General features: G+C 39.8%; 1 protein-coding gene across 1 annotated transcript in view; it reads left to right on the forward strand.

Moving 5' to 3' along the window:
- Positions 1 to 21,477, forward strand: part of FMN2 (formin 2) — a 381,705-nt gene extending 360,228 nt beyond the window's left edge. The window contains exons 17-18 of the mRNA XM_039464306.2: positions 18,615 to 18,696; positions 20,077 to 21,477. Of these exons, the coding sequence (XP_039320240.2) occupies positions 18,615 to 18,696; positions 20,077 to 20,103 (109 nt within the window). The 3' untranslated portion in view covers positions 20,104 to 21,477. The remainder of the gene's footprint in view (positions 1 to 18,614; positions 18,697 to 20,076) is intronic.
- Positions 21,478 to 27,416: the final 5,939 nt, after the last annotated feature.

A 27,416-nucleotide genomic window follows, 5' to 3' on the forward strand; every position in this document is an offset into this window, starting at 1 on the left:
GTCTCTAATTTTGTTTTTTAATAGTGTAACTTAATTACAGCAAGGAATTTTTTACAGCAAGGAATTTGCAAGTTTTAGATGCAATGTGAATAATGCTTCAATAAGAAGCATTCAGGTCTTTATCCATGTTTTTCCCATTTACCAAACATGAGACCTATACCTATATTGTATTGAAATCAGTGCTAGATGCCACAGTTTAAAAGCTCCCTACTTTATTTACTATGGGCAAAGAAAGTCAAATCACTCACAGCACACTTTGCCACCGATTACAATCCACTAGTGTGTCGCAGACATTCAGATGAGAACCAGAGACTCTGCACAACCTCTTAGCTTAAGAGAGGCGAGAACATGGTCATCGGAAAGCTGCTGCGTAACGGTAAAGAGGAAATGTGTTGACTTCCACATAAGATACACTTTACTATTCATTAATAAGTATTAAAAGCAAGTTTCGGCCAGGTGTGGTGGCTCACCCGGGCAGGAGGGTTACTTCAGGCCAGGAGTTCCAGACCAGCCTGGCCAACATATCAAAATTCCCATCTTGACAAAAAAAATAAGTTAAAATTTAGCTGGGTGTGGTGGCACATGCCTGTAGCATGCCACCAGGAGGCACACTACAATTGAGATAACAATTGCTGAAGATGGTCTTGAGGCTGTTAATGATACTAAGTGCCAAAGTACCAACACAATGACCAGCTCGTCACAGTTCTGACTGTTAAAATTAGTACCACTCGTGCTTTAGAAATTACTGCTATTTCTACCAGTTACTCAGGAGGCTGAGGTGGGAGGATCACGTGAGCCTAGGAATTTGAGGTTACAGTGAACTATGATCATGCTGCTGTACTCCAGCCTAGGCAACAGAGCAAGACTCTGTCTATAAAAATAATAGTAATAATAATAATAATAATAATAAGCTGGGAGCAGTGGCTCACTCCTGTAATCCCAGCACTTTGGGAGGCCAGGGTGGGTGGATCACCTGAGGTCAGGAGTTCGAGATCAGCCTGACCAACAAGGTGAAACCCTGTCTCTACTAAAAATACAAAAATTAGCCAGGCATAATGGCAGGCGCCTATAGTCCCAGCTACTCAGGAAGCTGAGACAGGAGAATTGCTTGAACCCGGGAGGCAGAGGTTGCAGTGAGCCAAGATCACGCCACTGCACTCCAGCCTGGGCTACGGAGTGAGACTCTGTCTCAAAAACTCATCATATCATCATCATCGTCATCATAAAAACAAGTTAAGTTGCATAATGATCTCAGAAAAGCTAAGAGCGACATGTCCATATCCAGATTCTTAATCATTAGTAACTATTTGTCATTTTCTACCTGTTTGTGACTTCTCTAACAGGGATAATGGAGTCTACAAATGTTGGGGATAGTTACTATAATAGATACAGTTTTATTCCTAATTATGTCTAGAGCCATAATCTCTTATCTACAATTTTGAGACCCAAAAACCTCTGAAACCAAAAGTTTATTCGTGTGTTTCTGGCAGATTTATCTGCCAGCGAAACTCGACTTTCATAGCCTTCACTCATTCTACGGTGTGAATGTTCAGATTCTTACAGAAATACGAATGTGTTTGATTGTTCCATGCTATGTTAGACCCTTTAGATAGTGTTATGTTCCATATTCCTGTCTGAAATTGGAAACATTCTGATGAATTCTATAATCCATCTAGCCGTAAGAGTTTGGGGTAAAGTATGACAGAATGAATGGCTGGCTCGCTCAATCCTGTATTCCCCAGCCCTAATTCTGCTTTCCCTAGAACCTCCACACAGATAAATCCAATCCTTTGTTCCATGTAATCAATTTTCTGATGTTTAAGGTTAACTATAAAGATTCTACCAGGTTTTCTATTGTCCTGACATAAATCCCTAGTCCTGTTCATGGTTTTGGAGTCTCTTGGACTTTTCTGATTCATTTAGCTTCCTGCTCAGCCTGGGCCTCATCATCTAATAGTTCAGCTCCACCCGCAGTACTGGTACCATGGTTTGTACAGCAGATGACACCTCTCAACTTCTCACCACTTCCCAGCATTGGCAGGCCAGACCCTTCATACCTCAAGCTCTGGGAAGAATTCTCTTAAGCTGGACTGTTTCAAAATCAGTGTCCCCAACCTAAGGGAGATACTCTAAGAAATATCCTGAGACAAATCCTGCGAAGCATGAGGGGAATGGGAAGTAAAGAGTGTTTCCATTCCAATTTCCATTTTCCTCTTGAATCATTCCCCATAGCGCCACCTGCCACATTTTTCAAACTGTAAGCATCACTTCTGCGTTCTTCACTCTGAACGTGTAACTTGTATGCATGATTCACTGAGGTCCTTCATTATGTACTTATTAAATGTCTCCTCTATACCAGGCAGTGGAGTTGTGAATAAAATCAAATTCCTACCCTGGTGGAGCTTATATTGTAGAAGGAAGGTCTAGACCGTCAGTAAATATATAGTGAAGCTCTGAGGAGAAACAGAGCAGGGCAAAGAGAAGACAGCTGTGGGAGGTGGTTTCTTTTATATGAGCTAGCCAGGCAGTGCCTATGAGATGTGTCTAAGCAGGGATTTGAAGGAGGTGGGGGAATAAGCTAGTGGATATCTGAAGAAAGAACCTTCCAGATGGAGCAAGCGTCACATGCAAAGCTCAAGGAAGGAGCAGTGCCCAACGTGGCTGGAACAGAGCAAGTGAGGGTTGAGAGGTAGAAGATGAATTCAGAGAGGGAGCACTGGGGCCAGACTGTGTAGTCTAGTGGGCTAAGTGAAATCAGGGCTTTAAGAAGGAGGTCATCTGGCTGAGTGCGGTGGATCATGCCTGTAATCTCAGCACTTCGGGAGACCGAGGTGGGTGGATCACAAGGTCAGGAGTTCAAGACCAGCCTGGCCAACCTGGTGAAACCCTGTCTCTACCGAAAGTACAAAAAGTTAGCTGGGCATGGTGGTGCGCACCTGTAATCCCAGCTACTCGGTAAGCCGAGGCGGGAGAATTGCTTGAACGCAGAAGGCCGAGGTTGCAGTGAGCAGAGATCACACGACTGTACTCCAGCCTGGGCAACAAGAGTGAAACTCTGTTGGAAAAAAAAAAGGAAGGCATCAAGGAAGAACTGTGCACCCTTCTGCCAGTGCTAGGGAGAGAAAGATCTGAGGACTGACCCTCTGGATTTGGGATCTTGGGTGAATTAGTGACATCCACAAGAGCAGTCTCTGTTGAGTGGTTAGGGACAGATGTCTGATGAACGGGGAGCACAGAAAGCTGGGGCCGTGACTCCAGGTAACTGTCTTGAGGCATTTGTATGTGGAAAGGGTCCCAATGGAAAGGAAAGCTAGCAGGAAGGCAAAGGGATTAGGGTTTTGTTTTTGTTTGTATTTTTGCTGGTGGGATAAACAGCCTATCTGTCGCTGGATAGAAACGATCCAGGAAAGGAAAACTTGTGACCCTCGTTCTCTCTTCCTTGAGTCATCCCTGACTTGTATCTCCCACATCTTATTCCTTAATTAAGCCATTCTTCCTCTTGCATAATTCCAAATTATTATGATATAAATAGCTTTGTTGTACTCTTTTATGAGTTTGACAGGGAGGAAATTGCATAAACTCTATAAACTAATTTCTATGTTTAATAGCCCTTAAGTTCTCCTACCCCATAGCCTGACCAAAAAAGCCTTACTAAAAAAAAAAAAAAATAGGATACAAATGATCCTTATACACTATCCTGGCTAGAGAAGTGTCAAAAACTACAGTGTTATTGGAACCAATGGAGCTTTACTTTATATCTCACTGGCTGTAATCAAAAACATTTCTGAGCTGAGCCATTTGAGAAAAAAAAAATCACTAAGATTAAGAAAGTATCTTAACACAGGTGGAAATAGTAAAAAGATGTTTCCATGAAAGATGTCAAATGTAATAAACAGCACTATTCTCCTGTAAGAAAAGATGAATTTGGCTGTCAGATACAATTTTATAATAGCTTTGACCATCATGTACAGCAGGAGTATTTTTTTTTTTAACTATCGTTGAGTTTGTGGAATCAGTGATTGTTGTTTTACTATTTTGTTAGGAAACCTAAAACATCTTCAGAAGGTACAGAAAGAATATGGTCATTCTTATAGGACTGAAGGCATATCAAGTGAGCTGCTTTTGTAAATACCGTGAATATCCAAGTCTGACATGGAATTAAAATCATCTCTACTACAAGATGCATAAGAAAACCACACTCCTTTTCTTTCTAAATCAGAGATTTTAAAATATGACTGATGACCAATGTGATTAGAAGCTTTAAAATTCTAACATGTATAAGAACAAAAATATTTCTATTTTCAGAGACGTAAGCATATCATCTGAGCATTGAAAAAAAGCTCTTAATAGTTAGTACCTTTCCGATTTCTCAGCTGTTTTCAGATCCTGTATTAAATCCTGGTGGAAGAATAAGAAAGAAAGATACTCTAAATTTTACAGAATAGAATTCAGGGTCTTTATTTACAAAATGGAGTGTGAAGTTTGCTCTTTACTCACCTACTCCCTGAAGTCTTTTCCTTCCTTATCAGCACAGACCATCACAGTTCTAGGACGCCTCTGAGATGCTAGCCACCTCTGACTGCTGTTCGCTGGAGACTCTTGTGATTTGAGATTGTAGAGGAAGTATGCTAACTGTCCTTTCTTAGAGATTTTTCATTTTCAACCTCGTATGAGATTAGATCACCAAAAAACTACATGGCCTACTTGCAGAATTTACAAGCACTTGAAGTGTTTGTAAGCGTTACTTTCTTCAGAAATGCTTTTAGCAAGTTAAAATTTCGTCTCAGTTTTTATTGAGGATTTGAGTCGGGGGGAAAAAGTGACCATTGAAAAATATCTATGTCTTCTATATTTTTAGATTTGTACTGACGGCAGTTCGTATCCCTTATTTAGACAATCATGTCAAAAACTCCTCCTAGTAATTAGAATCAGGAGACCATGGTGGTCGTTTTTTCTTCTCCAGATGAATCTTACATGCTTTTCTTTTTCAAAGATGAACGCTGCGGCCCACTGTGTTTCCATGACTACTTTTGCTTGAAAAGAGTTCAAAATTTGTCCAATTGTTCAATAGAACTTCTCTCCCCATATTTGCTAAAAGACATGCATCTACTTTTTTAGTTTCTCTTTTAAAATAGTATCTTCAAAGTTGTAAAAGAATCTTTTAGAATCAAATGATTGTAGGCCAAGCACAGTGGCTCACGCCTTTAATCCCAGCAATTTGAGAGGCCAAAGCGGGTGAATCACCTGAAGTCAGGAGTTCAAGACCAGCCTTGGCAACATGGTGAAACACTGTCTCTACTACAAATAAAAAATTTAGGTGGGTGTGGTGGTGGGTGCCTGTAGTCCCAACTCCTTGGGAGGCTGAGGCACAAGAATCGCTTAAACCTGGGAGGCAGAGGTTGCAGTGAACCAAAACATGCCACTGCACTCCAGCCTGGGCCAAAGAGCAAAACTGTGTTTCAAAAACAGAAGAAAAAAGAAATAATTGTAAGTAAATAGAAACAAACAAATGAAATATGTATAAATGAATATAATTAATATAAATATATTATATATGTAATATGTATTAAATATAAATGCATATATTGATGTAAGCAAGAGAGTAAATAAATATTAAAAAGAATGCCAGGCATGATGACTCACACTTGTAATCCCAACACTTTGGGAGGCTGAGGCGGTTGGATCAAGAGGTTGGAGACCAGCCTGGACAATATGATGAAACCCTGTCTCTACTATAAATACAAAACTTAGCTGGCATGGTGGTACACACCTGTAGTCCCAGCTACTTGGGAGGCTGAGGCAGGAGAATCGCTTGAACCTAGGAGGCAGAGGTTGCAGTGAGCTGAGAGCATACCATTGCACGCCAGCCTGGGCGACAGAGTAAGATTCCATTTCAAAAAAGATGGAAAATAAAAATGAAAAGGTACCGATGACACATATTTATTAAACAATATCAGTATTGTTTTTGTTGGTTTAATTTTCTCAGACATTATGCTATGTTATGCTACCTCCAGACAGAGGTTCTCAAAATGTTCTCCTGGACAAATGTCATCATCACCTGAAGACTTGTCAGAATTCTACGTTCTTGACCTCCCAGTCTGGGCCTACCAATTATGGGTGTAGAAGCCAGCAATCTGTGTTTTAACAAGCCTTTCAGGTGATTCCTATGCACAGTGACGTTTAACAGCCACTGCTCTGGGTCTCAGGTAATAAAAAGGCGCTTGCAAGTGAAACCACGAGCTCTCCGCTCGCCTGCAGTCCTGCCTTGCTGTCCACCTGCCTTCCTTCTTGCATCCTGTTTGCCCTCTTTTCAAACGTCCTGTGTATGTGCATTGTGGGAGAAAACAGTGCAATGATGAAAGCAGACGCTCTAGAGGTGCGTGATGATGTCTGGACTTGAACTACGGCTAGTCCGCTGCAAATTGGTGTGTGATCCCGAGCAGGTTAATTTGACCATTTGATGTGTCTGCTTCACCCTCTGTAGAAGTGGCATTAACAGTAATATCTACCTTAGGGGGTTATTGCAAGATTCAAAGGGGGTGGTATCTGTAGGCTCTCTTAGCTCTGCATTTGGCACATTATATGGTCTTGGTATCTGTTAGCTGCTATTGTGATGAGCCAGGTGCTGTGCTGGGCATGGGATACAGAGAGAAAAGGCACTCTCTGCCTTCACGGTGCTTACGTGATAGTGTCTTTTAAGATGCTTATTCTGTGGGTGCTTTCTAAAGGGAAATGGATATTGAACTTGGGAAATAAATTGCAAGTCATCTATTCAAATCTACTTCCCATTGTAGGAATATCATTTTCATAGTCATGATGGCTAGATATTTAAGCCCATGATTTTGTCCCCTTAAACTGTTAGTGTGATAGGGAAAGAGTAAAGACTCTGGAGTTAACCACATCTGGATTCTCTTCTTCAGTCTTCTGTTGTGTGACCTCAAGAACCTCTCTGGGCCAGGCACAGTAGCTCATGCCTATAATCCTAGCATTTTGGGAGGCTGAGGCAGGCAGATCACCTGAGGTCAGGAGTTCGAGACCAGCCCTGACCAACATAGAGAAACCCCCGTCTCTACTAAAAAGACAAAAAATGACCCAGGCATGGTGGCGCATGCTTGTAATCCCAGCTGTTCAGGAGGCTGAGGCAGGAGAATCACTTGAACCCAGGAGGCAGAGGTTGGGATGAGCCGAAATCGTGCCATCCATTGCACTCCATCCTGGGCTGCAAGAGCGAGACTCTGTCTCACAAAAAAAAAAAAAAAAAAAAATGTCTCTGATCCCCAGGCTGCTCATCGCTAAAACAGGATGGTGGTATTGCTTATGTTTGGTCACCTGGTAGAAATGAGATGGTGCAAATTAAGTGCCCGCTGTCTCTGGCACACCATGGCCCCACCATAAATATTCATTTTCTTCAAATAAAAAAGCAATCCAGGACTTTTTTTGCATATCTGTGAATGATAGGGTGGTTTTCCTTGTTCTCAGATGAAAACAATAGCTATATAAATTTTACCAGTTGATTATGCTTCAACCCTCCTCAATGAGACACTCTTTAAAAAAGGAACATAACTGTATATAAAGTCAATCTGTTCTCTTCTGTGAGCATATTTGTTCATTGTAAATTCATCTAAGTACCCTCTCATGTAGCCATCATTTCTCTATCTGGTCCATAGACATCCCCTGAGAGATTCTTCAAATGCTTCTTTGGAATGAAAATATATTACATACGTGTCTCCTAACCTAGGAGTTAGTAAGGCTAGGTTGACATGATTTCTGATTGAATTCTTACAGTCTCCTAACGATCATATATTGAGGACATTTGTTCTTCTATGAGATGGAAGAAAGCATAATTTCCTAAACTATTTTATAACTTTAAATTTTATGTACGTTCATTCAAACGACATTGTTATTTATGGATGGAATTATACCAGCAAATCGGTAAACTCAAAGGTCAAATCCAATAAAATCCTTAGCAGTTTACTCAAAATGTGGATCGGACACGCAGACACGTTGCTGAAGAGTTCACCGGAAGAAGGAGGTAAAAAAAACAAGTGATTCCGATCTCATCCGAGTTGTTTACCAGAATTTATCTCAGTGATTTTTTAAGCTTAATCATCGTTTTACTGTGCATTATCATCCATTCATTTAGTCAGCTATTTTTTAAACATCCAGTAAATACTTGCCTGTGTGGGCTTTAATATTATGCCCTGGAAATATAAAGATGACGACACATGACTCCTCAACGCAAGGCTCTTACTATTTAGCACAGTAAAGAGACAGGAAAGTAGTCAGAAGTCATCCATAAAGTAAAAATCTGGGGAAAATGAAAGTATGTGAAAGCTTAGAGGATTACAGAAATTAGCTTGCCTGGAGGGTCAGATGTGTTTCCTACAGGAAGCTAATTTTGAGCTTAACCTGAAAGACCCCATGAGAGAGCACAGGAAAAGGAGAAATGAATAGGCAGTCCCAGAGGAACAGATTTAGCAAAGATGTCCCATAGGAGTGGGGCAGTGGTTCTGTATTGTTGGAGACCAGGGAATGTTGTAAAGAATAAAGGGGGATGAGGTGAGTTGGAGCCAGACTGTTAATGGCCCTGCAGACCTCGCTAAGGAACTTAAACAATTTTTGCTTGGCAAATGAGTAAGTGGCTCAGATGATTCCCATGTTTGTAAAGCATGGATTAGATTTCACACGTGGAGGCCAGTCTGCAGGGTACGGCACTGGTCCAGGGGACATGAGAAGGCTTGAAAAGCAGGGACAGTGGAATCAGAAAGTTGAGACAGATTTTAATGTCATTGCTGAAGAATAATTAACAGAACTTGTTAACTATTTGTGTATGCAGGGAGGGGGTGACAAAAGGGAGAGGAAAGATTCAGAGGTTTATCAAGCAACTGGATGGATGATTCTGAATGGTTATGCTCTTAACCAAGGCCCAGGTAGCTGAGAGGGAGGAGAGTGTCCTCTAGGACCTCGAGTTTGGGAGGAAGGTCAAAACTAGAAGATTAGATCTAAAATTCTTCACCGTAGAAGTGGTAGTTAGAATTACAAAGTGGAAAATTCCTACAGATATTTTGGAGGCCAGATTAGAGTCCTGGAGGGAAAACATAACATTTGGAAAGAAGCTTAATAAATCAGCAACAGAAGAGATTAAGGAAACGTCCAGAAACATAGTTGGAAAACTCAGAAGTTCTCTGAAGATAAAGGGCAAGCAAGTTTTCAAGAATTAGGGACTAGTGGCCGGGCCTGGTGGCTCACGCCTGTAATCCCAGGACTTTGGGAGTTTGAGGCAGGCGGATCACTTGAGGTCAGGAGTTCAAGACGAGCCTGGCCAACATGGTGAAACCCTGTCTCTACTTAAAATACAGAAATTAGCTAGGCATGGTGGTGCATGCCTATAATCCCACCGACTCAGGAGGCTGAGGCATGAGAGTCACTAAAACCTGGGAGGCGGAGGTGGTTGTGAGCTGAGATTGTGCTACTGTACTCCAGCCTGGGTGACAGAGGGACACTCCATTAAAAAAAAAAAAAAAAAGTATTAGGGACTAATTAACTATTTCAGAGTCGTGAGCATGGTGGAGAGTAAAGACTAGAAAGCAACAGGTAGATTTGCCAGTTAAGTGGCTCTTTGTGACTAAAACACAGAAGCAGGTGTGTGTGATGATTTGTGTGTGTGTGTACAATTTGTTTTGTTGGTTTTAAAATGAGTGCACAGCAGTGTTCATCCACACCCATTGTTACTAATCTATAGCCAGTCTAAAACTATGGGGGAAAGTTCATCCTTTCGGAGGTAACTCACCCACGAGTCACAATATTCTGCTTCTTATGGAATCTTAGACTGTCGTTTAAGAGAGTCAGCCCACAGGGAATTGATTTAATTGGTCGAATGTGCTTTCTTATGAGTAAATGATCCTCTCAGCTCTCTTCACCTGCATATACACCACACACACAAAAAATGGTTTCAGGAAACAGATATACATCATATCTGTACATTCATTTTATGTTCACGGGAGGAATACATTTGTGGTTTTTGGAACGAAAGTGTAGCACATGCATATCTAATTGTCAAGGAGTCCTAGATTTGGAACTATGAATATTCTGTAAAATTCAGCTCCTTTTGTTGATGGAAGTGGCAGGCTCAATTCGTGTGTTACCATGAAGGGAGAGGGATAGATGTTTGTAAGGCATCGCTGCTGGCCCCGGAGCCCAGGGAGCTGGGGCAGACCCCTCTGGACCCCACAGCACCATGTCCTACTTCTGTACTTCACGTCCATGACTAGCCAGATTCCTGTAGTCCCTTTAGGGCTGACATTTGCATGCAGCAGCTCAAAGATTTTTTAAACCTTGATTTTCTTTGTGTTAGGAACTAGTTTGTGTTCATTTGAATTGTGATTCATAATCATTTGGAATCCAAATGCAGTATTTTCTCTGAGAAAGTCGGAGATTCTCAGTGATGAAATGTATAAAGAGGTACTTGAGGAACCCTTGTAAGTTCTTTTTCTTTGAGATTATGATAAGTGACTAGGGGTTGGTTTTTTTTTCCAGTGTATCTCAGGGGTTTTGTGGTTTTGTATGTGTGTATTTTAAGTCACTGAGGTTAGAAAGGAGAGAACAGAGAGCTAGGGATAAACTTTCCCCAAATCACCTTTAATTCCAAAAGACATCAAATAAACTTCTCCAGATCCCCTTAATTCCGTAAGACATCTAATACTCACTTCTGTCTTTACCTGGACAGAAAGACACAGCTCTTAAACTGGCTTTTCTAACCAGCCTTTGTCTAGAATCTCCAGCCCCTCTGCCTGTCCTCCCCACCCCACCCCCCACACCTTCCTTTTCTCCGTGTGTGTATGTGTGTGTGTGTGTGTGTGTGTGTTTGTGTCTTTTTTTTTCTCTCCCTCTACTTTTGGGTAAGAAAAGCTTTAAATTTGTTAGCAGACCTAGTGGTGGTGTTTTAGTAAAGAGCATTGTGAACTGGTGGTAATGATCATTATATCTGCTCTTCGTTTACTGTTAGCAGATCCATCTCTGCTCTATCGGGACGTCAGACCTGTGACATCCCAGCTCCACACTGCACTTAAACCTCTCCTTGACTGGCGAATAGGGCTACTTCCAACAAGCCGAGATGCAGCCAGCAGGAAATGAATCCGCCTGCCACAGATACTTACTTAGACCAAGTTATTAACGTTGAGTGGCAGAAAAGTGGCTCCCTTTCTCATTCAGGTGAATGATGAGAGTGTGTCTGTTCCCTTGATAAGACTGTGACCAGCTTGGCGTTTGGTCTGAAAGGTGGATGGAGATCCTCTGCCTGCAGAGCTGGCTGCAGGGATGTCTGGTTTCTTTTCTCTGCGTCTGTGCCAGAGAGTATCTCTCTTCTTCATCTCATGAACTGTTTTTAAACTTAATCACACTGAACTTTTTGTATATGTTTGCCTGACAATAAATGGGTCTGGGGTTAGGTAGAGAGAGTGTAGAGAAAAATACATCTTTATTAGGAGAGAAATGAGAAAGCACTGTCATTGTTTAAAAAAACCGTTAGTGTAAATGAGACCAGTTATAGCCAGGCCAAGAGACTTTTCATTGGTTTTGAAAAATACCAAAATAAAAATAATGGAAATTTAAAAAGAGTTTTAACAAATTCTGTGATGAAAGGTATTTTTTATTCTCTCATATATTCCTCTCTGATATTATAAACCTTATTCTAATTTTCCTAAACTCAAATTTTCTTTGCTTAAGAACTTACTTTTATGCATAATACCCTAACTAAATGAAGCAGTTACCACTTAGAACATTTGCTTGTAAGGAATAAAAATTCATATAGATGTTTTGAAATTTATTTAGCTTCTCTTTAAGTTACATTTACAACTTAGATGTTTTATTTTCAGATGTTTTATTTTCATGGGGTCATTTTTGTCCAAGACCTGGAAAACAGTTTCAACTGAGGAATAACCTCAACGTCATATTTTTCACCAAATGACATCTCCTGGAGGCATAAACTCTGTCGTTACCAATTAACAATATCACGCTTTTTTACCTTGATAAGCTTGAATTTCAGGTTTTAGATTCATTCCAGCATTACTCTATTTTTTATGGACAACCTGTTGAATATGCCGGTTGGATGAAGCAATATCTTAGAATCTCATATTCTTTGAAATGCAGAACTGTGATTCCCTGCCTGTCTGTAAGTCATCCGGGCTTCCCTAACCTTTAAGATGCAACTGTGAACAATGAAGTATCTGGGGGCTGGGGACTGGGGAGAAGCCTGCGACAACTGAAATGACTGCCTGCAAGCCCAGGAGCTCTGTTCGTTTTGTTAGAAACAAACTCGGAGTCTTACTGCTCTAATTTGAGGCACCATTTAAATTAGCTTAGTTATCTGTCTTTCTTTAGAGAAGACAGATTGTGACAAGAAGATAGAGTTTCTGCTTAAGGTAGGCCTGCTGGCTCTATCAAGAAGTGATCGCAGCCTATCATCCTAAGAAGAAACAGAAGACATCAAAAGTACAAGCAAAACCAGCAAAGTAGTGTTGGGCCAAGGCCTGGGGGGGCTGCCTTACGTGTGTTAGAAGGCCTTAGTCCTTAGGCGTGGCTCTGAACTGCAGCACGTTACAAGAGTGATGTGTCCGGTGATGAACATGGGCCATCAACTAAATTTAAATCCTTCCGTTTATTTAAGGAGAAAAATATTAATTTGTTTCAAGAAAGACTTCATTCAAAATTGATTATGCAAAGATAACTCCGTAAAGGGGGCAACATTCCATGATCTGGGAATTACACATTCATTGATTAAGCCCACTGTTTCTGAGCATTGCTGGAAGGAAAGTTTGCTTCGAGATGAAATTAATTTTACTCCTATTGGTCACCTACTCTGTTGGCCAATTCCATAAGCTCTTTGGTTATTTCCTATAATTAAATTCTCCCTTCAAAGATACAGAATGCCACATGTTCTTTGATTACTCTTGGCCCTCCATTGAAAGGATAAGGACTTAACCTTTGAAATTTATTCACCATAGTTTTGTTTCTGATGTTGCGTAGCCAATAAAAGTTATAGTAAAATATGAAAATAAGCATCACGTGTCACAGCCATTGTCTGCCACTTAGCATCCATCTCTTCCATCTAAAAGATAACGCCATGCTTCCCGTTTTCTAGTCTCTGCCTCCTGTGTTGCTGTTTTCTCAAAACCACTAAAAGTGATCAGTGAAGTTTCTTTTCATTATCGTATGGTTTGGTTTTGCTCACATTTTCCTTCTGTTATCTGGATTGCTCATTAGCAGTTGCAACTGTTAAAAGGAGCCTATCACAGATGTCATCTTAAAATGTTTACTCCCCTTTTTAGTTCTCAAATAGGGTGAAATCTTGATTCCCAAATGCCCTGGCAGTCCCTCTTTGTGTGAATGCATCCACTGGAAAAAAAAAAAAAAAAAAAAAAAAAAAAAATATATATATATATATATATATATTTATACAAACACATACACACACACACACACACACACATATATATATGTATCTCTTCATGAATCATACCCAAAAGCTGTGTTTCTGGACAGCATCCATAGACCCCACCATGACTGGAGGTTAAGCTCAAGTGCAGGCACAATTTGGAAGCCTTTTGAGCACCTTCTTCAGCCCAGCTCTGGCTTCCTCTCTGAGTATACACTCCCTCTTCATGGTGATTGCTTTTTCACTTTATAAATGAGGTATTGTCCCTCTTTTTACTTTCTCTTCCTTCCCAAACAGGACACATTGGTCGTTTTAATTTACTGTTTGAAATGTTATCTTCCACCATGCCTTTTCACTTAAAGCCTTTGTGGTCTAGTTGTGACATGAACATCTTTCTTCTACTTAGCTTAAGAAATGTTAGGCAGCATTGAATGAGGCGTAAGGCAGGAGAGAAGGAGGATGGAACACGTACAGGCAGTTACTCAATAGACTCAGAGTGGCAGCTGAGGAAATCTGCGACCATAAACCGAATGCAGAGCCCAAGTGGGAAGATTCGAATATTGGCAGCTGGCTCAGGCCGCCTTCATACCAACTTCTCCTTCATTATTTTCTTTTCTGCCAACTCTGGCAACACATTCGACCTTGAGGGATGCATTCTTTTTTCCTGCCTAAAGTGTGGAAAAATATCTTGTTGTCAGAGTTTTGTTGAAATAAAACTGGCTTTTGGAAGTGGCAGCATTTGCTAGGAAGTTTAGGAGGGCTGAGACTTGTAAAGGGAGCACGTTTATGTGGTTTGGGTTTGTGATCTGGTAAATTAGTGGGGACTGAGGAAGTGTCGTCGTTTTGGGGGTCTTTTGACAGCACCGCTGAGGCTTCAGGGAATGTTAATGCCTCAGTTTCGGGGTACTGTTTCTCGGCGTGATCCTCACAGGCCCCTTACACCAGATTCTGCCCAGCGTGCTTCTGAAAGCATCCCAGAGTGACTAAATCAGAATGCTTAGGAATTAGACTAGAGAGCTGCGTTTTAACAAATTCTCTATGAATCTCCTGCTTTGAAATGAGAAGAGGAACAATATTCAAGGTTTTGGGCTCAGTTTTCTAGCTGCCCAGGTCATTCATGTGTGTGCATAACCAGAGGCGCTTAAGGGGAGGTGACTGACTCATCCTAATCAGACACATGAGAAACTGAGGCATAAACCTGGAAGCCAGTTAGAACTTTGCCCTCCAAAACAGGAATCCTACGGCAGCAGAGGGAGAACTTCCTAGTTCTTGAAGCCCAGTATGGTGTTTCATGACTCTTGCTCAATCTTTATATGTTATCCTTTCCTGTTCAATCCATTTTCCTTTTCCAAGAGAAGTATAAACGATTAAGATGTGTCCGTTATACTTCTCAAAACAAGACATTAATGCATCCAACAAACATTTTTAAAAGCTCATTACTTGTCATTAGAGAAGTGCAAATCAACCGCAATTAGATACCATCTCACACCAGTTAGAATAGCAACCATTAAAAAGTCAGGAAACAAGAGATGCTGGAGAGGATGTGGAGAAATAGGAACACTTTTACACTGTTGATGGGAGTGTAAATTAGTTCAGCCATTGTGAAAGACAGTGTGGCGATTCCTCAAGGATCCAGAACTAGAAATACCATTTGATCCATTAATCCCATTACTGGGTATTGGATTATATAACCCAAAGGATTATAAATCATTCTATTATAAAGATACATGCACACGTATGTTATGGCGGCACTGTTTACAATAGCAAAGACTTGGCACCAATGCAGATGCACATCAACGATAGACTGGATAAAGAAAATGTGGCACATGTACACCATGGAATGCTATTCAGCCCTAAAAAGGGATGAGTTCCTGTCTTTTGCAAGGACATGGATGAAGCTGGAAACCATCATTCTCAGCAAACTAACACAATAACAGAAAACCAAACACCGCATGTTCTCACTCGTAAGTAGGTGTTGAACAATGAGAACACATGGACACTGGGAGGGGAACATCATGCGCTGGGGCCTGTCAGGAGGTGGGGGCTAGGGGAGGGATAGCATTAGGAGAAATACTTAATATAGATGATGGGGTGATGGATGCAGCCAACCACCATGGCATGTGTATACCTATGTAACAAACCGGCACATTCTGCACATATACCCCAGAACTTAAAGTTTATTTTATATATATATATATTTTTTTTATTTGTATTTTATTTATTTTTACATAAGGGTGTGTGTGTGTGTGTGTGTGTGTATACATATATATATGGATGTGTCTGTTAAACAGGACTTGGCAGTCAGCTTGATCCAGAAAGATCTCCATAACCCTTGCCTACCCACCCACCCAGGATCCTCCTCTGGGACACAATTGTACCTTCTACGAACCTAGGTGGTTGCTCTTAATGCAACATTGTCATTTATTTGCTCATGAGTGTGTCTCTTCTAGTCGACACAATCTCATTGGCCCTATGATGTTGAGCTGTGCCTAGTGCTGAACCTAGAGTTAATGCTTCAGAACTGATTATAAAATGAATGGACGAGCTGAAAGATCTCGTGAGGCCTCTAATGCACATTCTCCTCTGTTTTTGTGGTCTCTGCCATGAGGAATGACTGGATGCTTTTGTGTAAAATTAAAGATGTTTGTATTAGACTTGGCTTCCTGTGATCCTTACAAAAATGTGTTTTGAGAACAAAATAAATAGGATTGGGGAAAATGAAGATGCTTTGAGGATCTAAATACTTGTAAAGTACATTTTATTTGAAAGCCGCAAAATGCTTTAAAAAGCTCCAAGTAAATTTAAGAGGAGATCTACTGGATTTTGGCTAAGTGCTGAAAAAAAAAGTTTCCTTAATTCCCTATCCAAATACTTCAAGTTAAATTTACTGGTAGCTGTTTCAGAGGAAGATGGGGATGCTGCAATCCTTAGTTTGTTATAAAGAAAATGTTTTTATCTTCAAATGTTTAGAGGAAGGATTAAAGGCAATTTATGGCTTGGATGAAAGTAATAAAATAATGAAGTATCTTCTAAGTTGTCCTTGTTTTCTGGAATTACTAACAATAGCAACCCAGGCATTTTATGTCTGAAAGGAATTACTTTCATTTGTCATACTTCAATATAAACTATACCGTCAGTCTTATAGCTGCAATACTGAGTTGTTTGTTTCATTCTATTTTTTAAAAAGAGGAATTGAGGCTGGGTGTGGTGGCTCACGCCTATAATCCCAGCACTTTGGGAGGCAGAGGAGGGTGGATCACCAGGTCAAGAGATTGAGACCATCTGGTCAACATGGTGAAACCTCGTCTCTACAAAAAAAAAAAAAAAAAAAAAAAGAGGAATTGATACAGTTGTAAAGGAGATGAATTCTGTCATTAGATCTTTTGCTGTAGGGATCAAGAAATATATTTATAATTCACTTCTTTCAGGAAATTAGGCCGTAAGGTCTATATGAAATGCATTTTATTAAGACCAAGCCATAGCCTTTTTAGTTTCTCCAGAAATAATTCATCTTTAATTCACAAGGAAAAACCACAGTAATAAAAAATAAATTTACCTGATAGATTATTTTTGTCATAGCTCCCTTTTTATTTAAAAAAAAAGCCAGTTTACAGATTTGTTACTATTTGTTTAATTAAAACAATAATAACTTTTTGTAGCCTTTTATAATGTATGAAGAACTTTTTAGATAACATTTTACTCAGTCTTTGCAGCTTTTACTCAGTCTTTGCAGCGATAATGATGATAATTTAATATATAGTGGAGCCTTTCATTCTTTGAAGGAATACTGAAGTTCAGGGGTACAAGAGCATTACCAATGTCAAATAGCAGAGCCAGAACTTAATACAGGACTTCTCTCCAAATAGCACCCTGGTTTTTTTTTGGTTTTTTTTTTTTGAGATGGAGTCTCACTCTGTCACTAGGTTGGGGTACGATGGTGCAATCTCAGCTCGCTGCAACCTCCACTTCCCTGGTTCAATCAGTTCCCCTGCCTCAACTTCCCAAGTGGTTGGGATTACAGGTCATGCCAGTAGGCCCAGCTGATTTTTTTGTATGTTTAGCAGAAACAAGGTTTCACCATGGTGGCTGTACTAGCATCTTGTTTTAACTACATCGCTGGTCAGTACAATGTTGTTTTGTCATGTATGCTTAATCAGGAATACTAGAAAAGTTAAAATGTTATTACTGCTCAGTCTTTTTTGTTAACAATTAAACGATCGCTAGATGAGGCTCAAATTTTAGAAATTGCTCAAATATTTATTGCAAGTGATTTTTATGCATGCATTTGTGTGGTATAGGAAGTGTATCTGAAATAATTTTCAGTAGGCATGTAATTTTTTATGTGATCCTTTTCTTTCGGTGGGGGGTGGGCGTGGAGGGGGTCTCACTGTTTGTTGCTCAGGCTACAGTGCAGTGGCGCTGATCACAGCTCACTGCAAGGCATGTACCTCCCTGCCTGGCTAATTTGTTGTATTTTTTGGGGGAGAGAGAGTCTCACTCGGTTACCCATGCTGGTCTCAAATTCCAGGGCTCAAGCAATCTACCCTCTTTGCTGTCCCAAAGTGCTGGGATTACAGCATGAGCCACCGCACCTGGCTGTCATACTCTTTAATTATTCTGATGCCTCTAACTTATGTGATGGTGTCAATTCTATTTATGTAATAGAATCAATCAATTATGTAATAGAATCAATCAGTCGCAAGTGTGTGACTTTTCTATTTTATTAAAAATAAGAGACAACTGTACAGGTTTTTTTTTCTCCCAGCTCCTGGTGTGAAACTAAGTACTAGTCCTAGATACGTATATATACACATACACACACATGCACACATTCCCCTTTCAGTTGACAGTGAGGGGTATTTCATTATTTACTTGTATATAAGATTCCTTTTATATAAAATGAAGTGCATACACACTCTGCATAGAAATTCTTAAGTGTTTGATATTACTCCGTTCTATCGTACTATTATTCCAAGTTAGGAACTCACAGATAAATTAGCCTCTGTAGCTGTAACAGTTTAGGCTTTCAATTCACATGTCAGATAACATTCTTCTGTGTATTGTCTTATTTTCTGCAGCCATTCAAATCTTTATTGAGTTGAGGTCTGCTCACTTACTATAAGGTAGAATGAGGTGATCTAAGAAGGTTTTGTTTAAATATATGTGTCTTCTCCCCCATCAGAGTGAAAGAAGCTGAAGAGGTGTGTAGGCAGAAGAAGGGAAAATCACTTTATAAAATAAAACCAAGACATGACTCTGGAATTGTAAGTATTTCACTTTACCGATTTTTATCTTGCAATTTTCTTTGGCTTTTAAATCCTATTTTCATAATATATACCAACTCATAATATTTTAATTACTTTTCTAAATTTTTGATAAATAAGGAGCTTCTGAATTCACGAATCTCCTTTTTCTTACGCCTTTAATCAGGCCCAGAAGACGAAAAGAGCATTAATATTCATTATTCAAAACATAAGAATTAAGATAAATGTACTGAGGGTGTGAATTTATATGGATATGTGCATGTCAACAGGGGCAGGGTGGGGAGACCATCTTTCACTTTCTTTGTTACATACGGGTCACGAACAGGCTGTATTTGAGCCGAGAGTGATCATTATAATTGGATTAGCTCCATTGGGATCTGCAGCTTGGTGGGAAATACCAGCAGCAGTGTGACACTTTGCCCAGGGTGCTCAGACCTGGTTTATATCCACAGATGGCTCAGCAGAGTTGGCTGCTGGACAGCGGTCAGTCCAGAGACTGAGTTTAAAAAGCTCATCTAAGTTTCCTGCTTGACCACTCCCCCCTTTAAAACAAAATGCCAGGTTGTCCACCCTGGGAGGGCAGGGCTTGGTTAAAATGCCAAGGCTTTTTCTTGTGATACTGAGGATGTTTTGTTGACTGTTTTGAGGAACCGTCACTTGATACCACAGTGTAAGTAAATGGTGCTGTTTTAAATGAAAAGTTGAGTTTGGCCATAAAATAGGATCATTCTAAAGTAAATTAGTCTAATGTGGTCTAAATGGAAAAGACGTTAAAATAACCCAAATTGGAATATGATTAAACATCCCTATTTTTTTAAAGTTAGGAATTATATCTTCATTTAGAAGCAATGTTCCCTTCCGTTTCTCTGTTTCAAAATGATCTTATCTAATGACAACTCCTACATGATAGTTCAGCTTATTTTCTGCTTCTGTCTGATTATTCAATGCTATGACTGTATTGACTGTGGAGGAACAATTACTTATTAGTTAACCTCAATCGTGCTATTAGAAGTACAGAAGATGATTAGAGTACATTTATGAAATGAAACAGCCACTTCAGTTTTCATATTTATGTATTTGCATGTAGGATTGAGGATGAGAATGAGGAGTTGACACTCTCTCAGATTGGTTAGAAGTTACATTTTTGAAACTTTTTTTCTTTTTTTTCTTTAAAGTATGTGGCCATTTGTCTTGATAAAAGTGCTCAAAGATAACACAGATCCCACTAGTATTTTTTTCCTTTATGGATTGGTAGACCTTTAACCTTGTCCCACAAAATTTGATCTCGATGAAAAGGTCTTTCTCAGGCTCCTCTAAACTCCTCCCATTTTTAAAAGTTCTTTCTAACTATAACTTTTATCTGGTGTGGTTTTTTTTCAGAAAGCAAAGATAAGCATGAAAACTTGAACAATGAAAAGCAGAATGAAAATGAATCATTGCAACGACTTTCACAAAACTCAGCTGACCTGAGGGTGGGAAGGAGTCTACTGTCATTCTGATCATTTTTCTTCTTGACCTCTTGCATAATCTTTTCGTTTTCTAGACAGTTCACTAATTGTTGAATTTTATTGTATATTCATATAAAAATGCAAAAGTACTAGACCAGTGGAGAATTTGACACATTTTCTTTTTGTAAAAGTTTATGGTATTACACAGATAGACCAAAACAGCATGTGTAAGAGGCAGTATCTGCACTAATTCTGAACATGCTAAACATTAACTAAAATTCACCGTTGTGAGAATATTCCTTGTCACAGCAAAAACACTCTACTTTCTACTGACAACCAGTCCTCCACATCACAACATCTAGACATATGGGTAAAAATGTCAATTCTAGTGAATTGTTTGTATCAGTTTCATGTCTACGTAGAAATTTTCTACTTTAAAATTTACCATTTATAATCAGTGCATTCCCAACTGTTGGGTTGCTCTCCATAACTATGTATTTGTGAAAGAAGATTGTCATTTTTTTACTCAAGTCATATAATAAATTCAGAAAAGATACAGCAAAAGAAAAACTCTTTTCCTGTAAATGATTTAATGTTGGCAAAAATCAGTTGTAAATTTATAGACGGCTTTATCAGGACAGGTCCTCTGGGACCCCTTGAAAAGCTAGTCTGCAGCAGAGGTAAGTTAAACGAAAAACGTGCCTCTCTCAAACTTTTTCATGACACTTCACCAAAAAAGAAAAATCGCTCAATATTTTGAAGGAATTGAAATAAATGATGCTTATAAAATTGCCAAATGTGACTATCAGCCAAAAATGAAATAAAAATTTTGGAGGGATTGCCATCTGCCCAGAACCTGCTGAGTTAACATGCCTGAATAAGTCAGCTCCTAATGCATTGTGATGGTTTTGTCTAACACGAGAGCTGGGTTTTTTTTTTTTAATTGCTTTTAATGATCTTTGTTACAAGTTATAGTTGTGGATAAAGGGGAGAATTTATTGCTCTTGCAAACCAGTTATGGAAAGCAACTTAAGAAAAACAATGTTCTAAATCATAACTGTTTGTATTTATGTAAAGTACGGTCTCTGACTTTTTAGTTTGTAGTTTAAGTGCAAAGAAACAGTCGTGGTTTTTTTCCCATTGTTTTGTAGTATTCCTGCCCCCTTCAGTCCTTCCAGTGTGTATATTACCATTCTCCAATGAAATAATAGGGCATTTAACAAAGATCGCTATGTGCAATACTGTATTTAGTGTTTCTATTTCAATTTTTCTAGGATGTTAATTTATATGAAAATAAAATGAATAATAAAAGAATGTGTATCCTTTTTGTGCATATGGCATAAAGATACTTGCGAAATACAGTTGTCGTATTTAACATGGGGTGGGCGATAAGGAAGGGAGGGAAAATAACTTAGGCACTCTGCATATTGACCTGCACACACACACAAAATGTGCATACCGTTTCAGGGACTTAAGAATTTAAAGCCAGCCAGATGTTGGGGCTCACGCCTATAATCCTAGCACTTTGGGAAGCCAGGCACGCGGATCACACAAAGTCAGGAGTTCAAGACCAGCCTGGTCAACATGGTGAAATCCTGTCTCTGCTAAAAATACAAAAATTAGCTGGGCAGGGTGGCGTGTGCCTGTGGTCCCAGCTACTCGGGAGGGAGGCTGAGACAGAAGAATCACTTGAACCGGGAGGCAGAGGTTGCAGTGAGCCGAGATCACGCCACTGCACTCCAGCCTGGGCCACAGAGCAAGACTCTCTCTCTCTCTCTCTCTCTCTCTCTCTCTCTCTCTCACACACACACACACACACACACACACACGAACTTAAAACCCATCAATGATACCTAAGTAAGAAGTCCTGATAAAACAGTTATATCTTGAACTAGACTGTCTTTCCTGAGCTCCCAAAGACCTTCTGGTCATTTTCAATTGGATGCCTCACGATGCCTTAAAATTCATCATGTGTAAATTCAAACTCAGCTTGTCATCTTTTCCCTCCATACCTGCTCATTCTCGTGTGTGATCTGTCTCAGTGAACAAAGCCACTACTCATTCAGAAACCCAAGTTCATCTTTTGACGTGTTACTATCATAAACGCACACATTTGTCTGCCTTTTCTGTTAAAGTCGTAGTTCAGAACGCTCATTAATTCCTTTATTAACCTACTCATTGTTCTCATCTTCCAAGATTTGCTCTGCAACATAATTTTAAAATTTGAATCCAACTTTTTCTGAAACACAAATCTGCTCGTCTGAATTTCCTACTTAAAGCATTTTAGTAGCCACATAGACTAAGATATGTGGCCTCAAGATATTATCTAAAACTTTCATGTAGCTGACAGAGTCTTGAGTGGTGCCTCCTTACCCTCTGAGTATAGTCTCTTGACTTAACCTACCTTGAATTCCAGCCTCCAGCCAAACCAAAATCCCACTAGGCTAATTTTCTCTCAACTGTATGTCTTTCCACATGTTTTCCCTCACCTTGAAACATTCTCAACATTTGACTGATTTACTAATAATTGCATCTGAGTTGAGAAGGCACTTGTTCCAAGACATCTCTTGATACGGCTCTCCCCTGGCTCCTAGCATGTAACAGAGACTCACTACATATTTACTGATGAAGTCAAGTGAGGAGTGTTAACTACGCCAGATGCTTCAGGATACAAGCAGGTTGAAAAATGGAATGAAGTCCCTTGTTTGCTGGAAAAGGGTAGTGGTAAAAACTTCAGAGTAGTGTCAAGGAAGGAAGCAGAAAGGGAGGTTCAGTATAGATGAATTATAATGAAGACATTCCAGTAGCTCTATACTTGGAAGACTTTTCTGTCATTCAAGAAACCTTGTGCTGTGAGTTAAGAATTTGGATTTTTTTCCTTTGTTTCCAAGTAGAGAAATAAGACAATATTTTTTCAAAAGTACAGATGCGGGGTGCAAGAGAGTACATGAACAGCAGGAATCTCTGTGGAATACAGAAAAATGGATCATGCCTCATGTGTAGAGGGCAACCAACCCAGGATCCCACCTGTGAGGATGCACTGGGAACAGCTGTAGAGGATGCCACGCGATGTGGCAAACATTAGCCCGCCATACACAGGGCAGCGGGAGGAAGCAAACCACACTGGGCCAGCTACCTTCTGGGCCACGTCTGCACCTGCCGTGTCTCCAATGTCACTGACATGCAGGAACCCAGTGCCACCAAGAAAGCCAGGTTCTGGACTCGGAATGGTGGACAGGATGGAAAATGACCAGATACAGAAAGCGAGGAGAAGAAAAAGACCGTGAGCACCCTCTCAAGACACCTCTGCAAAACACATATCCAAAGCATGCGAGGAAAATTATTCAGGAGAAAGAATAAAGCAACTCAATAAACAGCAAGATGAATTCACCTATAAATAACAGGCCGGGCATGGTGGCTGACGCCGGTAATTCGAGCACTTTGGGAGGCCAAGTTCAGCGGATCACGAGGTCAAGAGATAGAGACCATCCTGGCTAACATGGTGAAACCTCATCTCTACTAAAAATACAAACATTAGCTGGGCGTGGGGGCATACACCTGTAGTCCCAGCTACTCGGGAGGCTGAGGCAAGAGAATCGCTTGAACCCGGGAGGCGGAGGTTGCAGTGAGCCAAGATCACACCACTGCACTCCAGCCTGGCAACAGAGCAAGACTCTGCCTCGAAAAAAATAAATAAAAATAAATAAATAAATAAATAATTTAAAAATGCAAATTACAGGGCAAACAAATAACTATATTTAGAATCTGCAAAGGAACTTGAAATATATAATCATTGAGACAGAAAAATATTATAAACTAAATGAATTCTAGATGGGCACAAATTAAGCAACAAGTGATTTGGAAGGTAGCGCCAAGCCATTTAGTGAGATCATGCAGCAGAGAGAGAAAATGTGTAAGAGAAGTTGTGTAAGAAACTTCTAAATGTGTAAGAAACTGTAAATGTGTAAGAGAAGTTAAAAGAGATACAGGATAAACTGAGAGACTCTGGTTAAAGAGGCATTCCATATGGAAAAACTAAAGGAAATAGTAGAAAAGCCAAATAATGGCTTGAAGAGAAAAAAATAGCTGAGAATTTTCTAAAGTTAAAGACATATCCTCCGTTTAACACCTATCAAGTGCCAGGCAGATAAATAGCAATACATTTGCACCAAGAAAGGTCAAAATGAATCTCCAGCTATGTAACGAGAAAATTTGAAAACTTCTCGAAAAGTCACTTTGGCTGGGTACAGTAGCTCATACCTGTAATCCCAGCACTTCGGGAGGCGGAGGTGGGCAGATCACCTGAGGTCAGGAATTCAAAACCAGCCTGGCCAACATGGTGAAACCTTGTCCCTACTTAGAACACAAAAGTTAGCCGGATGTGGTAGTGGGCGCTTGTAAACCCAGCTACCCGGGAGGCTGACACGGGAGAGTCTCTTGAACCTTGCGGGTGGAGGTTGCAGTGAGCTGAGATCATGCCATTGCACTCCAGCCTGGGTGACTGAGCAAGATTCCGTCTCAAGAAAGCAAGGAAAGAGAAAGAAAGAAAGAGAGAGAGAGAGGGAGAGAGAGAGAAAGAGAGAGAAAAGAGAAAGAGAACAAAAGAAAGAGAGAGAGAGAGAAAGAGAAAGAGAGAAAGAAGAGAAAGAGAACACAAGAAAGAAAGAGAAAGAGAGAAAGGACACATCACTTACAATGAAATGACAGTTATCCAGAAAGCAGATTTGTCTTCAGCAACAATGTATGTTAGAAAATAGTAACGTCTTTAAATTGTGGAAGGAAAGCAGTAAATTGAGACCATTATACCCACTTGAAATATCATTCGCATGGAAGGGGAGAGAGAGATTTTCAGACATACGAAAAGTACCAGAGGTTACTACCCCAAAGCTTCACTGAAGCATCTGCTGTGGGGCACATTTCAGCAAGGAAAAATGCAAACAAAATGAGTGCCTGGATTTAAGAAATCACAGAAACCATAGAAACGTGAAATAAAATCAACCCTAGAATGTAAACAGTAACAACTACAACTCATTTTTCGTGTTTACAAAGGGCATTAAAATTTTAGATAATAACACGGGTGTGAGAAATTCAGGGAATAATTCAAAATTGCTAAGGGGCATGTGTTATTCTCTTCATTCATTCCATTCAGCAAATATTTATAGAGTGGAAAATGTGTGCCAGTAAATGGTGTAGGCTTTGGGAGTCATGGACAAATAGAAAATGTCTTATCCTCATGGAACTTATGTTCTAATGAGGGAGACAAGCAATGATGTAAAATAATGTCAGGCAATATAATATTTAAGTAGGGTGACAAATAACTTATTCTTCAAACCAGAACACCATTGAGAGTAAAAGTGAGCCTACTATGCCCAGAAAATCTCCATAAATTGATACCACACCTAGTCAAACTCTTGTCGCCCTACATATAAGCACATGTGAGCTTTAAGTGTTATGAAGAGACATAGAAAGACCCTATCTCTTTAAAAACACAAACAAACCAAGGCCAAGTGCAGTGGCTCACAGCTGTAATCCTAGCACTTTGGGAGGCCAAGGCAAGAGGATCCCTTAAACCCAGGAGGCAAGCCTGGACAGCTTAGGGAAAGCCATTTCTATAAAATAATAATAATAATAGTCAGATGTGGTGGGACTTGCCTGTGGTCCTAGCTACTCGGGAGGCTGAGGTGGGAGGCTGACTCAAGCCCAGGAGGTGGAGGCTGCAGTGAGCTGTGATGATACCACTGTACTCCAGCCTAGGTGATAGGGTGACACTTTGTCCAAAAACAAAAGAAGGAGAAGACGGTGATGGTGAGTATGTTTCGAGTTTGTTACAAAAATATGAAAGTAAATATAGATTAAAATTTTAGGGATATTCATTAAAAGAATAAAAAGAATTAAAGAAATAAGAGAAAACTTTATCAAGTAAAGGTCAATCCAATCCAACTAAAAGCCAGAAAAGTAAGAAAAAACAAAGCAAAAAAAAAAAAAAAAAAAAAGTATGGTAAAAATAGAAGTGACTGTGGATGGTAGGTGAAAGAACTCAAGGGTAAGTGGAGGGGAAAAAAATGTTAGAAGCTCTGAAAATCCTGTGCCATCATTCCTTGAACGACACCAGCTGTCGTTAGCATTGCTACTTCCCAGCTAATCGGTGAACTTTTCCCACAAAACACATCTTTAGTTAAAGAATCAAAAGCAATAGGAAGGGGTTTAATGTTTTAAAGAGGTGTGAGAAAGAGGACATTTACCCGCTTCTCTCTCAAAAATCATTCCAAAGCAACAAGAAACAAAAATGCCTCATCTTTGATTTATCTTCAGTTAAAATTAGAGGTATCGAAAACCCAAGCCACAAGATATACAGATCTCCCAAATGTGCAGGTATGGAAAAGGCAGAGAGGATGTCCACGAAGACACATCTCAGACAAAGCAAGCAAAGCCTGTTTCTCCAAGGTGAAACCATCCCCTTGGGAGGTGTCTTCTCCATCTCCTGTGTTTGCAGTAATGGACCTCATTACTCATACCAGTTGGTATGAGACACTCCCCTGAATGTAGCTTACTATTTTTTTTACAGCAGGAAGGATGCCCACATGAGAAATCAGACTGACAAATCGTATTTGCAGGAAGATGTCTATCAATAAGACAAAGGTGAAGGAAGAGACCCCGGATTAGAATAGTAAATACTAGAACAAGACATGCTCTCCATCCTACTCCATAATGAAATATTTTCTAGCTTGAAACACAACCTTACTCTCTCCCCAACACAAACTATTCAATATTTGCAAATAACTGGCAAATAACATTAACACTGCTACCAAACTCACAAAGATTATTCAAGTGAGAATACTATAAGCCAACTTAGTGAGGGATAGCAGTGCAAAATACTAAACAGATTTAGCAAACATAAGAAGGACCATGGAGGAGTGGCGGTCATTCCTGGAAGGCTAGAATAAAATATGTGTATCGCCTCACATATTATGACATATATGTATTTAAGAATATGCATGTATGGAGAAAAAAATGATTTCCTCAAAATTCTAAAAAAATTATTTAAGTAATTTTTGAAGAAAAAACTCTGAATAACATAAATATGTCCTTAAATGATCAAATACCTCAAGGTAAAATCAGCCTGGGGCATACAGGGGAAGCTTTAGAACGATTTCTATTAAAAATCAGGGACAAGAGGCTGGGCACAGTGGCTCATGCCTGTAATCCCAGAACTTTGGGAGGCTGAGTCGGGTGTATCAGGAGGTCAGGAGTTCGAGACCAGGCTGAGCAATA

The sequence above is a fragment of the Saimiri boliviensis genome, chromosome 14 (genome assembly GCF_048565385.1).
Source record: "Saimiri boliviensis isolate mSaiBol1 chromosome 14, mSaiBol1.pri, whole genome shotgun sequence".
NCBI lineage: Eukaryota > Metazoa > Chordata > Mammalia > Primates > Cebidae > Saimiri > Saimiri boliviensis.